This window comes from Tenrec ecaudatus, chromosome 5 (genome assembly GCF_050624435.1).
Source record: "Tenrec ecaudatus isolate mTenEca1 chromosome 5, mTenEca1.hap1, whole genome shotgun sequence".
Taxonomy (NCBI): domain Eukaryota; kingdom Metazoa; phylum Chordata; class Mammalia; order Afrosoricida; family Tenrecidae; genus Tenrec; species Tenrec ecaudatus.
Window position 1 is genome coordinate 53642103 of NC_134534.1, and position 14834 is coordinate 53656936.

The window sequence follows — 14834 nt, forward strand, 5'->3', positions numbered from 1 at the left end:
TCCAAACAAGCTAGGGTATAAAGAGCTGAAAGGCAGAGGACCAGAGACATCTGTGCCTGCTAGCAGTTAAGAAGAAGGATTATGGACAAAGGAACTGTATCTTTAGTGTTTCAGAACCTGACTGACAGCCTATTCACTTCTCTAATACTAAAAGACACCATACATGGCCACCAAGCTGATTCTGACGCAACACGGGCCTATAGAGGGTTTCTGAATCTGCAAGTCTTTACAGGAACAGAGCGCTTCTCCTTTGGAGAGGTGGATGGGTTTGACCCACCTACTTGGTGGTTAGCAGTCCTTTGGAGGGGTGGATGGGTTTGACCCACCTACCTGGTGGTTAGCAGTCCAATACTTACCCAACAGAACCACCAGGATTCCTTAACTCACTTAAGAAACTCCCATAGAGCCGATAACACGGATCTACATGTGACCTCCTCCCTGGGGGACGGACAACAGAAAAGAGGGGGAAGGGAGATGCAGGATAGGGCAAGATATGACAAAATAATAATTTATAAATTATCAAGGGCTCATGAGGGAGCGGGGAGCGGGGAGGGAGGGGGAAACAGAGGACTTGATGCAAAGGGCTTAAGTGGAGAGCAAATGCTTTGAAAATGATTAGGGTAAAGAATGTATAGATGTGCTTTATACAATTGATATATATATATATATATATATATATATATATATATATATATATATATATGGATTGTGATGAGTTGTATGAGGCCCTAATAAAATGTTAAAAAGTTAGAAAGACAAAGCAGAAACTCCCATAATCCTGAGTATTGTCTTTGGAGTCAGTGTGGTCACTGCAATAGATTACTGAACCAGCAGAGAAGGAGAGTGCTGGGGGAAATGTGGCTGTCAGAACAGGGTAAAGTGAGTCGGAGGATGGAGGCATATCTGAGCTCTGCTTCACAGAACTCAGTCGGTGTCCCCTTACATGTGAATCTGGTGTTCTTATGTAATGTCTTTCTAGTCTTTCCTCTGCCATCTGCTAGCATGGCACCTGTGGTGGTTATATCATCTGATGTCAACTTGAGACTATTAAGAGTGAATGGGGTGGAGACTAGTCTGTCAATCAGGTTGAAGCTTGATGATCTCATTTGGAGGCGCCACGGAGATAAATAGCGCACTGGAGATCAGATTCTCTCTCTCTCTCTCTCTCTCTCTCTCTCTCTCTCTCTCTCTCTCTCTCTCTCTCTCTCTCTCTCTCTCTGCGAGACATTCCTGTTGACAAGCTACATGGAGCTTGCTGATGGAGCCAGACCCCTGGGGCTAGAGGAGCCATGTGCAGACCTATACCAGTGCTGGGATGGTTCCACACCACTGGATCCATAAGACATTCTACCCACTGGCCTGTGATCTTCCTGCATTCTGCATCATTGCATGTACTGTGTGAGTCTAAAGAAGAATTTATGGACTAATATTGGACCTATATGCTCATATTGGACTTACGGACTCGATCTGGACTGGGCTGGCATGTTTTCTCAATATACAATTGCTCTTTTATATAAAACTCTTTCTTATACACATATGAATGTCTATGCATTTGTTTCTCTAGTCCACCTGGACTAACACATAACTTATAAGTAAAAGTGTAAGTGTTCATTGGTTCTGGTATTCATGAAATTTTTGCTTTAAAAACTCTGTGTTATCTGGGTAGTAGCAAGTGAGTGAGTACAGGGAGCCATGAGATAATGGAAAGGTCACTGCATCCGGAGTTCAGTCCGTAATCTTATTATCTTAGGTTAGGCAAGTCCTCTATACTCTTTGAAAGTTAGTTTTCTCAATTAGAAAGTAAGGCATATAATACCAGACTTACGGACTGCCACGATAGAAGAATAATGAACACGGAAACCCAGTTTGACGGCATACAAGCAGGGTGTTATTTTCAAGCTCAGGGAAGATTGAGAAAATATGGTGCAAGGACGTCTCTCACTTGCATATTTGCTTCCTTTTTTCTTGTTGTGGTCATTTTGTGATTTCACGCTACCCCAACTTTAATTAGTATGCATATAGAAAGGGGATAAATAAGAATTTCCTCACTGCTGTGATTTGTATCCAATACAGCTGATTTAAGTAGATTCTGCATTTTATCCTTTTGAATCAAGTGTAACTTATTCATAGAGGAAGAATAGTTAGCCATTTGATTCCGGTCACGAGCTGTCATTCCAAGAAGAAAATCAGAACAATGCAAGACAAAAGAAGATAAAAGAATTATCATCATTGCACAGTCAGCAGTGACTCTTGGACAGCAAGTTGTGACCAGTGTTTTATTTTAGTAACCAAAACTACTGCCTTTCAAACGTTCTGCATTAGCTGGAGCTCTATGCATACATTTGAGAATGAGTCTGATAAAAATAATGTAGACTTCTCAGTTTCACAAACATTGTTTTTAACCTGCGCCGGGGATGGTAAAGTGTCATTTGTCTCTTGTTGATGACATCTCTGCCGTCTGCCACCCACGGTCCCTTAGGACCGCTCACCAATGTTGGCTAAGTCTTGCAGCTTTCAAAGGTGCCCTGGGAGCATGGCGGGTTTGCCTTGGATTGCTAAGCAAGAGACCAGGATTTCAGGTCCACCAGCGGTTGAGGAGAAAGGGGGAGTTTCCTGCTCCTGTAAAGATTTTAGCTTCAGAAACTCACAGGGGCAGTTCTATCCTGTCCTCGAAGGGGTTCTATAAGTCAACATCAACTTGATGGCAGTGAGTTTGGATTTTGTTGTTGCAGTTTTAAAACACCCAAATTAATAACAATTCACAGAATACATTAAAATACATATTTGAATATCTCTGATTTTCATTGAAATATTTGCCGTGAATGGGACCTTTGCAGCGTGACCAGTTCTTTTTTTTATATTTGGAGAAGCGAGGCTGCGAGTGGCTAGAAAGGAGACAGGCTAGATTTCAGAGAAGACAGGAAAATAGCTCTGGGCTCTCTTCCATACACACGTCTCACTGAACTTCACTGGAACACAACCAAAGTGAGCACATAGAACTCAGCTCTACAGGGGTCCAGGGCAGAGAGACCCCCAGGACCAACAATGAGAGTAGCGATACCAGGAGGGGACGGGGAAGGTGGGGGAAGACAGGGGAAGCTGATCAAAACGATCTGCATGTAACCCCTCCCTGGGAGATGGGCAACAGAAAAGAGGGTGAAGGGAGACATCAGACAGTGTAAGATATGACAAAGTAATAAAAATTTATAAATTATCAAGGGTTCATGAGAGAGAGGGGATGGGGGAAGGAGGAGGGGGAAATGAGGAGCTGATACTAAGGGCTCAAGTAGAAAAAATTGTTTTGAAAATGATGATGGCAACATATGTACAAATGTGCTTGACACAGTGGATGGATGGATTGTGATAAGAGTTGTACAAGCCCCCAATGATTAAAAAAAAAAAGGACTCAGCTCTCCTTTTATCCAAATGATATCAGGAAAAGCAGAGACTTCCTCCACACTTACATTGGCTTTTGGGATGTGGGCACTGATGGAATGCTGATATGTATCTGGAAGAGGAGCACATAAATTGGATGATAGGAGATCTCAATAGCCTGGAACAACTGGCTAAATCTAACAAAATGGGACTTGACTGAGATTGCTGCATCGTCAGCAATTCCAGTACAGAAACCAATGGCAGAAAGTACATGAAGTGGGACATATGGCCTGACGGCAGCACTTGATATCCTTAAAAGTGGTTATTCTGTGGAAGTGAAAAATTCTGAATTTACTGTAGCTTCCATTATCCCCAGATTAAACAAAATTCACTACACATTATAGAAGTGCATGCAGCACAATATAAGTGCTGAATCAAGTCCCGTGTATCTGCCTGGACACTGAATCTGGAGGGGAAAAACACGAGCTATAATCCATTCAATAGCAAGGCTTTTCTTTTGTTTGTTTTGTTTTTTTTTGTTGGGGTTAGTGGGTAAAAGACCAGAATATTAAGTGAACACAGACCCAAATACATTAGGAAAGATTTCAGGATGTTGTGTCTTGTTTTTGCAAAATGGGGATAAGAGAAATCTGTACTTTGTAGCAAAGTAGACTGAGGGATAGGGTGTAAAGACTTTGGGGTGCAGCTTCAGCAAGTATGAATGTGAGTACGGCACCATCATTGACCAGCACAGGACGTTGGGGGAAAAGCACTGAAAAACTGCTCGTCAGGTTCTTGATCTATACACTGAGAGCAACAACAGCTATATCACAGAGTTGTGAAAATGTAATTAAACAACACAAAACACACACAGTGATTGGTACACACGTATCTCTTTAAAACAAGGCAGCCTTTTGCTAGGAAGAAAGCAAGGAGTTGTCAGAACGAAAGCAGAAAACCACACACAGGCACTAAACGGCAGGTGGACCCATTAGAGACCTGTTTCACAGAAGGGTTGCTTCTGTAGCCATGGGAAGGTGACAGTGTTAGGAGCCCTTCCAGTGGGGCATGCTATGAGGTAGACTCGGCCGACCAACATTTTGTAGCACTTTAAGCCGATGCATTTCAACTGCGGTGCTGGAGAAGAATACCGAAAGTAGCACAGACTGCTGAAAGGACAAACAGATCTGTCTTGGAAAGAGTATGGCCAGTGCGGTCCTTAGAGGAAAGGATGGCAAGACTTCTTCTCCCATACTCTGGACAACTGTCAGGAGAGACCAGCCCCTGGAGAAGAACATCATGCTTGGTGAAATAAAAGAGCAGCGTAAAACAGGGAGAGCCTTTAGGAGATGGATTGACACAGGGGCAGCAACAATGGACTTGGGCGTAGGAACTATTGTGAGGCTGGCATAGGACCAGGCCATGTTTTGTTCTGTTGTGCATGGGGCTGTTGTGGATCACAACCCAATCGATGGCACCTAACAACAAGCACAAATGCTGATAAGGATTGTTCTTTAAAATATTTAATAACGTATAGGTTATGTATAATGTATAAATTTGCAAGAAAATGTCAGTATTGGAGACAGTAAAGTAATGCTTGCCTACATACCTATAAAGTGCTGAAAGGGGCCTCTTGTTTCCAGGTTTGGGTCTGTACGGCTTTGGTTCCCCGGCCATGTTGATATCTGAAAGCATGAAGCAGCATGAGTTAAGAAAATATGCATTCATTAGAGAACAGTAAAGCATGCAGCATGATTTTTCTTTTTGCCATTTGCCTATACATTCAGTGTTGTATGCCATTCATTCATTCATCCATTCATTCATTCATCAACTATTTATGAAATGTCTACTTCCCTCCGGGAACTCTTTGAGGGGATTGGGATAAAAACCGATAGTCATCAAGTTGATCCCAACTCATAGTGATCCTGTAGCACAGAATGGAGCTGCCCTACACAGTTTCTAAGGTTGTGCATCCTTCCAGAAGCACATTGTTACATTTTTCTCCCTTTGAGCAGCGGATGAGTTCTGACGGTCAACTCAGGTCATAACCAAGGGCTTCAACATCGTGTCGCCAGGGCTCCTAGACATTGTGCAGACACACACCTAGAACTCCTCTGCGCATGTACCTTCCACTCCATTGGGAAGGGGTAGAAAGCAACCAACAAATACACAAGAAATAAATTAAATGTATTAGATAATAAGTACTATGAAAAATAAATAGGTAAAAGGAGTCAGTGGTACTAAATAAAAAGAAAGTAAAAGAGAACAAGATAACCTGGTTCAATGTTTTGGGGGCCAATTCCTTAGTATCCGTGAACATTTGCATAAAAGTTTTGTTCATGAGAGGGGTAATTAATTTTCCCATCACAACATCTCTTTCATCTGCATAGAAAAGGAGTCCAGAAGAATGTGATTTGTAGCCTCTGAATCCTGAGGGAAAGTTCTACTTTGTCCTCCAGAGTAATTCCAAGTTGGAATGACTGTATGGCAGTTGTTTTCATTTTATTTATTGATATTTTTGAGGGGGCCATATTGTCATGGTGGTACAGGATCCATGCCCATGAAAGCATCATTCGATGTAAGTTTTGTATTTCTAGAATTTTACCAAGGTTTATAAACTGAAAAGGTAAACCCATACTCATAAATAAAGAAAAAGCTTGAGGCTTAAGTCTGTCAACAAAAATATTGTGGCATTCGGTTTTTGCTTGCGTTTATTTATTTTTTGTTATATAGTGTCAGTGACTCTAAAGATACACTTAGGGTTTGACAGCATTTTCATGCAAAATGAAAAACCCATCATGAAAGGCTGTTAAACTCAATGTTTCAAGACATCAGCATCTCTTCAAAGGGACTTCATGATATAAAAGAGCATGCTTTGCATGTATACAAGATGGAACAGTGTTCAATGCAGACTTCTCTTTTGATTGTATGGAAATTCATACTTAGATATAAAATGTACATATTTTCACTACTGTTTTAAAGATCAGCTGTTTTTAGAGGACGATGAGGGGAGGTGAAGGGCAGCAAATGTACTAGGGGAAGAAGGTCAGTGGGATGAGCTCCCTTGATCTCCTTAAACAAAGAGAATTTGGAAGAGCAAGCATTTCCTTCACATGGAATCTTGTTTATATAAGGCTCCATGGTAGCTTCCAACAAACCCATAGAATCAGGTTTCTATGTCTCACGAGGCATTGGCCTTGAGTAGACCACATAAACAGGGGTAGTGGGGCTCTTCAGCAATAAATGGTGTGGCCGTGGCAGAGAGAGCTCCAGAGGCTCCTTTTGATTGCCCTGGCACTTGGGAAGGACTCACAAGACAGAGATGCGAACACATGATAATCAAGGTCCACTCTCATAGATCTCAGAATAACCACTGAGATACAGAAAATTAAAAGGTCTTATTTGAATCACAATGGTTGCAGACAGATTTTTACCAAACATTAATGTTTAGATATCACATACCATCCTTAAGTGAGGATGTGGAATTAAGCCATTCTCAACAAATTCCTTTGGCACGTAGTAAAATTTCCAGTTAGGTTCCCAGTTACTAAGAAGAGGATCAGTCAAGTTGGTGAACCCTAGATATCAGCTTCATATTCTCATCGTTAGTATCACCGTCCTGAGGCTAAGGTTGGGTAAGCCCAATCTGGAAGAAGTCTGTTCCTAAGGCTTATTTATGTTTCCATAAATAAGGAACGTCCCCTCTATCATAGCTCCTAGGGACAAAGTAGAGGAGAAATAAAGCTTCAGTTTTGCTCGGGCTGGAGCAGTGGCAGGTCCTTTAACATGGAGAGAGTAGGGGTATGCATATTTTCTCATATACATACGTTTATGAGCCTCTGTAAGCACCAGTAAAGAAGCTCATAGAGTGGACTCTATTTCAAAGTTTCAGCATTTCAAGTTAAATGGGAAAAACTATGAGGTAGAAATAAGAATTTTATGATTCAAATAATTTTTTAAAAGTTCCATTAGGGGACTAAATATACACTTTAGCAGTAAATTACTTAAACATATATTAAATGTTTTAAAAGGCTTTAAAAAGGTAGTACATTTCTTTCTTCTTAGTTTCTCATTAAATTTGTTTTGTCATCATACCATGTGAGAAACAACTATGAAGTTATCGAAGTGAAACACATCAAAGAACTGAGCTGGTACTGATTTGAGGCAGAACAGATGAGGTTAATGGATACACAGGTATTGTTCCAAAGTGTCCTCTCCAAAATAACAACCCACAGAAATATATTTATTTAAACAGCCCTTGATGGCATCCTCATAAAAGTGATGGCAACAGTGTTCTATTACATCATACTTTGGACTCTTGGGGGTATACTTCTAATTCTATATCCAAACCTTAATAAAAATGTTGCATTTATATCATTCCAATGTTACAAAAAAACCCAAAAAACCAACAATAACCCACTGCCACTGACTCTATTTCAACTCATTTTGACCCTATAAATTCAAAACCAAACTCACTGTCATCGAGTTGATGTTGACTCATAGTGACCCCTTAGGAAAGGGTAGAATTGCCCCTGGTGAGTTTCTGAGACTATAACTCTTTAGGGAGTAGAAAACCCATTTTTTTCCTGAACTTTCAGGTAACAATCCAATATTTAACCTACTGCTCCACTAGAGATTTCTATTTCTATAGGACTTCCACCAACTACCTGTACCTCGACTTTAGATTTCTAAAGTTAAGATGATTTCATTTAACTTCAGCACCGAGGCTAGTGTTATTTATCCAGGAAACACTCCATGTGATCTAGCAGTCAATTAAATCTTATAACAGTAGCAAAGGCATATCTTTGTGTGGGATACAATGTGTCTAATCAAATATACTTTGTCAGTCATCACACTTCCCAAAGTGGTGTTTATCTCAACAATGCTTTTGGAAGATGTTAACAGGTATGTTGCCAAACAAATAAGTTTTGTAAAAATGCTATAAGAGTCCACTGTGCATATTTGCACTGCATATTGGCTAGTAAAATGCTTCAAAAAAGAAACATACTCCATTATGTCTAACTCAACAGTTTTGGTATATTTATGAACATTAAGCATCATTTGAAAGGCACTTCCAACAGAATAGAACTCCCTGAGAATACCACTTTATGATATGAAAAACTCAGGAAAATATTTTATATTATTTTATTCATGTAATCAATTTGACACATTACCACTTGAAAAAACTAATTTAATCTATTAAGTAACATATTATTTAGACTGTTCTGATAAGCTGACATGTGGTACTTACCAGTAATGATTCTTACTGGCATTGTCATTTTATAGAGAAATTTAACCTTGAAATTAAATTCATGTATAACTTATAGTATAACAGGATATTCAAATTAACAATGCTAACTTCTGTATGAGAAAAGCAGAACGAAAAAAATTTCGAAAGGAATTAGTTAAAAAAAATCCTTATAGTTAGTTTTTTGGGGGGTTTTTCTTCCCCAGGTTTAAATAAAAGCCTAAATAATTCAGCCATGGCATATAGACTGCCAGGAAAAGTCATTCTGAATCTTTTATTGTTCACATTTATAAGATTTAGGAATTCATTACTGTTCCATGGAATAAAAATTCTGGAGATAAAGAAAATAGTCTGTTATATTTGACAAATGAATGGATATAATCATACATTACCCAAGTATAAGCACCATCCTATTAAAAAGCATTTTTGCAGTTATTATTGGTTGGGATTCTCAGAACAACCCCGTGAAACAAGCAGAACAGGAATCATTACTCCCACTTTCTGCATATCGCTGTGGAGATACTGGGAAATTAAATGGCTTTTGTAATAATATCGTTCGCTCACTCCACTACCACGACCTTTATGATAGAGCGCAGCCCATGTGCCTGCCACTGGAAGTCAGATAGCCCGTGCCTGACCTGAAGGCGCCAGCCGTCTGAGGGTCAAGCCTAGAAAGCATCCGGAACTCTAGCGATTAGCAGTGTGGCACTTTCACCACTACACTTCACTGCGCAGTAGAAGATGTCGAATGTCACACCGTCTAAAGCGTGGAAAGCAGTCTGAAGCAATGAGCTCAGAGTCGACAGGAGCTTTGGCAGTCTGTGGGTAGATGCGTGGCTAAAGGAGGGCCAGAGAGGTGCGAAAGAGCTCTTGCGGTCAGTAGTTAAGCGCCTAGAGGCTAACTCAACAGCCTGCAGTTGAAACCCACCTTGCAGCTTCTTGAGAAAGATGTGAGTCTGCTCCCGTGAAGATGTGCAGCTTTGAAAACCGTGTGGCGCAGCTCCACGCTACACTCTAAGTCGTTCTGAGTTGTGATCTACTTGACAGGCAGCGGGTTATGTTGCTATCGTTCTTTTTTTAAAAAAGTTTCATTGGCACAAACTTCACATATCCCGCAGTTTAATCATTAAATCATATTACGGAGGGTTGTGGCATTATCACCACAATTTCAGAACATTTTCTTCTCCCATTCATTGTCGTTAGCTCCCCATTTACCCCCATCTTCCTCTGCCGTGCCCCTCAGTCACTGTTAATCCAGTTACTGTAGTTATAGAATTACATATCCTGGATTTCATGTGCAGACAATCACACACAATGCGAACAGCAAACAACTAAACCCAACAACAATGACTAAGCAAAACAGAAAAACCTCTATAGAAAAGAAAGAGGGACATGGGACAGTGTAAGACATGACAAAATAAGAATAATTTATAAATTATCAAGGGTTCATGAGGGAGGGGAAGTGGGGAGGGAGGGAGAAAACTGAGGAGCTGATACCAAGGGCTTAAGTAGAAAGCAAATGTTTTGAGAATGATGAGGGCAACAAATGTACAAATGTGCTTGACACAATGGATGGATGGATGGATGTGATAAGACAAGCCTCCCAATAAAATGATTGAAAAAAAAAAAGAAAATGAAAAGAAAGCAGAAAATATTAAAAGCGAAAACAACTTTAAAATGTGTCAAAAGGGAGATCAAATGATGAGCGTTTACATTTTAACTGAACCACTGCCCTATCTTAATTTACACCGCTCTCTGCGTGAGAGTAAAGCTAAGCACATTCCTCCACTACGGTGGGAGGGGATTCACCGAGGGCTTACTCTGGGTGGGGACCCTGTCCTGCACGTGGACTCTAGGCTTCCACTGTCCTCTACCGCCTTCTGCAAATAGAGTGTTCAGAATTTAAGTTCAGTACTAGTCCCTCCTTCAGATTTGAGCTTTATTCTTTATACTCCTTGGATCACACAGGTGGGTGGGTTTCTTCCATGGGGTCTTGGTGTGTTGTTGCTTTGTCTGGGGGAGAGATATGGCGGTCTTTGTGTGGTCCAAGTGACTGAAGTTCCCGTCTACCCAGAGGTCCTTCAGAAAAGAAGGGGAGGTGAGCTACGAAAACCAGCCACTGAACGCATTAGAGGGCAGAGGTCTATTCTGACAGACGAGGGATTTCCATAAGTCCTGGAAGATGCTACAGAAATTGGTTTGGGTTTGTTAGGAAGAGTTGTCTGGCAGCTACAGGAGAAGAACATGAATTTGAACTGAGCTGTTGAATTTCCGTGGCTGGGTAATTTCATGATTCTGCGGTTTGCTGGCGCTGCACGGAAGTGCTTTCACACCGAGGGGAAACTTCACCAGACTTGCAAATGCAAGCGGCGTCCGACCTGTCTTAAAACATCTGAGCATCTGAAGCATCTGGAGCCTGGTGCTGAGAGTGGAGCCAATTTTGTAAAAAAGTAAATGACTTTCTAATCTTGTTGTTTTCCCCTTTATAGAACCAAAGCTAGTTTTAACACTTGAAATATGTCCTTAATAGTATGTTAAGATATTCACTGTTATGAAATTGAAACTGTAGTCTAATTTTACCGGGCAGTCACTGAATTGTGACCATTTTAATGAGTCTTTGGACCCAGTTTCATAAATTAGTTCTGACACAGCACTATGGCACATTGGCCTCTGGTTATTAGAATGCTAATGTAAAGATGACTGGGGGCCATATTCCCATTTGTTACCGTAAAACCTTCTACGCTCCCAGGCTGTGTCTGCAAGGGCGAATAAAAGTGGAAACTTGAACTTCTTACTAATCACCTGGTAAATCCGGTCATTGAATATGATTCATTGAGATTGAAACCGCTCTGTCCACCAGTAGAAAATGAAAGGAAAAATGTGGACAGCCAATTTTTATGCTATTTTGTTCAATGGTCCATTCAGAAGGAAGTGAGAATGCCATGGATTACATAATATTTCTTTTTTCGAATAAATAAATAGTGGATGTACAGGGCCCGTGCAAGGTACCAAGCAGATTAAATAAGAACAATTATTTATGTGCTCAAGAAGATTTCAGAGCAAGACAAACTTGCAGGTAGTTAGCTATGGAAACTTGGGAAGATGTCATAACGAATATGCAAACCTCGGGCTCTGGAACAGGGTGCCCTCACCCTGTAATTGAAGGTGTCATTAAGGCTCTGCCCTTAGTAAATAGCGGGTTCATCCCAGGCCACCTGGGATGGTCTAAAATGAAAGGCTCCCTAGAACCACAGTCCCCAGCAAATGCTGCAAACTGTCCACTCTGGCGGTTAAGCCATAGAGGACTCTTTCTCTTGTTTTGCTTGGCTGGTTGGTTGGTTGGTTTACTTGTGTTTCCCATCAAAACTCCAATTAGTCCACTACCAAAATTAACTTTGATTGCCTTCAAGTAGAAGTGACCATGAAACTTGTTGAACATTTTTGCTTTGGTGCACAGTTAACCAATGCGCAGCCCAGAAGTAGTTAATAGAGCTTCCCAACCCATTTAAAAATAGTGCACATACTATCAAGTGGTAATAATGATCAAATTTAAACTTATTTAATTCTTAAAACTTTGAATTTATGATGGTTTTAATTTTTCTCCTATCGCTTTACTCTCTTTTGCTACCATGGAGAAATTTTTAAGATATCCTTTTCACATACACAATAACATCTTTTTTTTCCTAAGAAGGTAAAAAAGGAACACAAGTTTTATGAAAAGATAAAGCCTGCAGAAACCAAGTGACACAAACATAACATTTCAATAAAGGTTCACCAGTCGTCCCCAGGCTGGGAGCCCTGGTAGTGTAGGGGTTGTGCACAGAGCTGCGAAGCACGAGGCCGCAGTACAGTACCACCAGCCTCTCCACAAGAGAAAGATGGGGCTTTGTTACACACATAAACAGCTACAGTCTCTAAACCCACGAAAGCTCGCTAAGAGCCAGCATTGATTTGATGGCAATGAGTAAAAAGATATGAAAATATTAAGAATACTGAGCAAAGAAATGAACTAAATGTTAAGGGAAACATTTTGAAAGGTGTTTTTTCTAAATTCTCACCATGTAATATTATCTTAATGACATTTTTGATTACGATAAGAGTTGCTAGCACTAGCATGTCATTTAGCACAAATTTTTGACTGGACTAAAAGTAAGAACATTCTCACCACAGTCTTGTACTATGGGTCTTAATTTAAGTTTCTATTATAGAAACCAAAGCTTAGATTTTAGCACCTTGTAACTCATAACAAATAGTGGTGCTGAGAGCGAGTTTGGTTTTTCACTCTACATACTACGCTCTGTAAAAAAATGAACCCCCAAAACAAACAAAACAACTACACCAAACCAAGCAAAACCCCCACAATTTTATGGGAAAGACTATATATGATTAAGTTACCAATTTTGTTTCAATTTCATTTTTTTATTAAATCATTTTATTTGGGGCTCATACAACTCTTATCACAATGCACCCATACACCCATTGTGCCACGTACATTTGTACATTTGTTTCCCTCATTATTCTCAAAACATTTGCTTTCTACTTGAGCCCCTGATATCAGCTATTTTTTCCCCTCCCTCCCTGCTACCCCCTCACACATGAACACTTGATAACTTATAAATTTTTATTATTTTGTCATATCTTACACTGTCTGATGTCCTCCTTCACCCACTTCTCTGTTGCCTGTCCCCCAGAGTGGAGGTTATATGTCGGACCTTGTAATTGGTTCCCCCTTTCTACCCCACCCTCCCTCCACCCTCCCGGTATCGCCACTCTCACCACTGGTACTGAAGGGATCACACATCTTGGATTCCCTGTGTTTCCAGTTCTTATCTGGACCAGTGAACATCCTCTGGTCCAGCTGGATTTGTAAGGTAGAATTGAGATCGTGATGGGGGGTGGGGGAAGGAAGCATGTAAGAACTAGAGGAAAGCTGTATGTTTCATCTTTGCTACACTGCACCTTAACTGGCCCGTCTCCTCCCTGCAACCCCTCAATTTCATTTTTTTTTAAGTTCAATATTTTCCTAAAATATCCACAAGCATAGAGAAAACCAAAGACCATTAAATTAAATTGCGTTCTTAAGTATGCTTTGAGCAAAGCAGAACTTCAAAGAGCTCTTTGAAATGCACACCTGAGACAGCAGGAAATCAAGAGACTACAAGAGGACCCATGAGCCTTCACTACAACAGGAGAGAGCGATGACATCTACTCTTAACAAGTAAACTCAAGTTAAGTTAAAGAAAAGAAAACTCAAAAGATTTATTCTGGTAAAAATTCTATATACTGCTGAAGCCAATATGTTTACTGTGGTTGTTTGCTATCCATGGAATTTGATTCACGGTCACCCTAATGACCTGGAGGATGTCAAGGCTGAGATTTGGAATGGACTCAATGGCAGTGGGTTTGAGGCTTCCAGCAGCAGCCTGCCCCATCTTTCTCCAGGGCATCCCTCGGTGAGCCACTGAGTACTGAACCCCTGCTCTAGCACACTCAGAGGATCCCTGCGGTCTCAGCAGTATGCCAGCACCTTCTGTTTCTTTCCCTTCACCCCTCAGGTCCAACTACCTGCACCCCTGTTCTCCTTCGCTAGTTTCATTGCCTTTTGTTTTAGTTGAGTCCTTTCTCCTGCCTCCCTCCCTCTCTCTCTCTCTCTCTCTGTAATTTCATCATTTTCTTAAAATCTTTCCTCAGCTGTCAGCTTACCTGTTTAATATTACAACACAACATTTCCTCACCACTTCTCACACTCACAACCTGCTTTAGTTTCTATTTTGCAAAAAGCATTTATGACATTCTAATCTGCTTCAATGCATTTATTTATTCTGTCTCCTATTTGTGTTCGCTCCTCCATTGCCAATATGTTGGCTCTGCACAACCAAGAATCTCTATTTTGATTGATTACAAACACATTCCAAGAACCTGTAGCAGTCAAGAGATCAAACAACACACCGCTTTGAGTAGATCTGCCGCACACGACCTCTTTAAAGCGTTGAAGAGCCATGCTGTGACTTTGAGGACTAAGGTGAGTCTCGCCCGAGCTGTGGTACTTACATAATTTCCTGTCCACTTGAAGATGTAAAAGTGAAGGGCTGGAGTCTAGCCTGTCAATCAGGTCACAACCTGATGCTGCCCGCTTGTGACTGTGTCCTTCTCATAAGGAAGTTCCTGGGAACCACCGCTCTCTCTCTCTGTCTTTATCTTCCTGTTGAGC

General features: G+C 40.8%; 1 protein-coding gene across 2 annotated transcripts in view; it reads right to left on the reverse strand.

The window, feature by feature from the left end:
- Positions 1–14834, reverse strand: part of RALYL (RALY RNA binding protein like) — a 446351-nt gene that overhangs the window by 176864 nt on the left and 254653 nt on the right. For both annotated transcript variants that reach the window (XM_075549530.1, XM_075549531.1), the window contains exon 2: positions 4985–5060. In XM_075549530.1, the coding sequence (XP_075405645.1) occupies positions 4985–5060 (76 nt within the window). The remainder of the gene's footprint in view (positions 1–4984; positions 5061–14834) is intronic.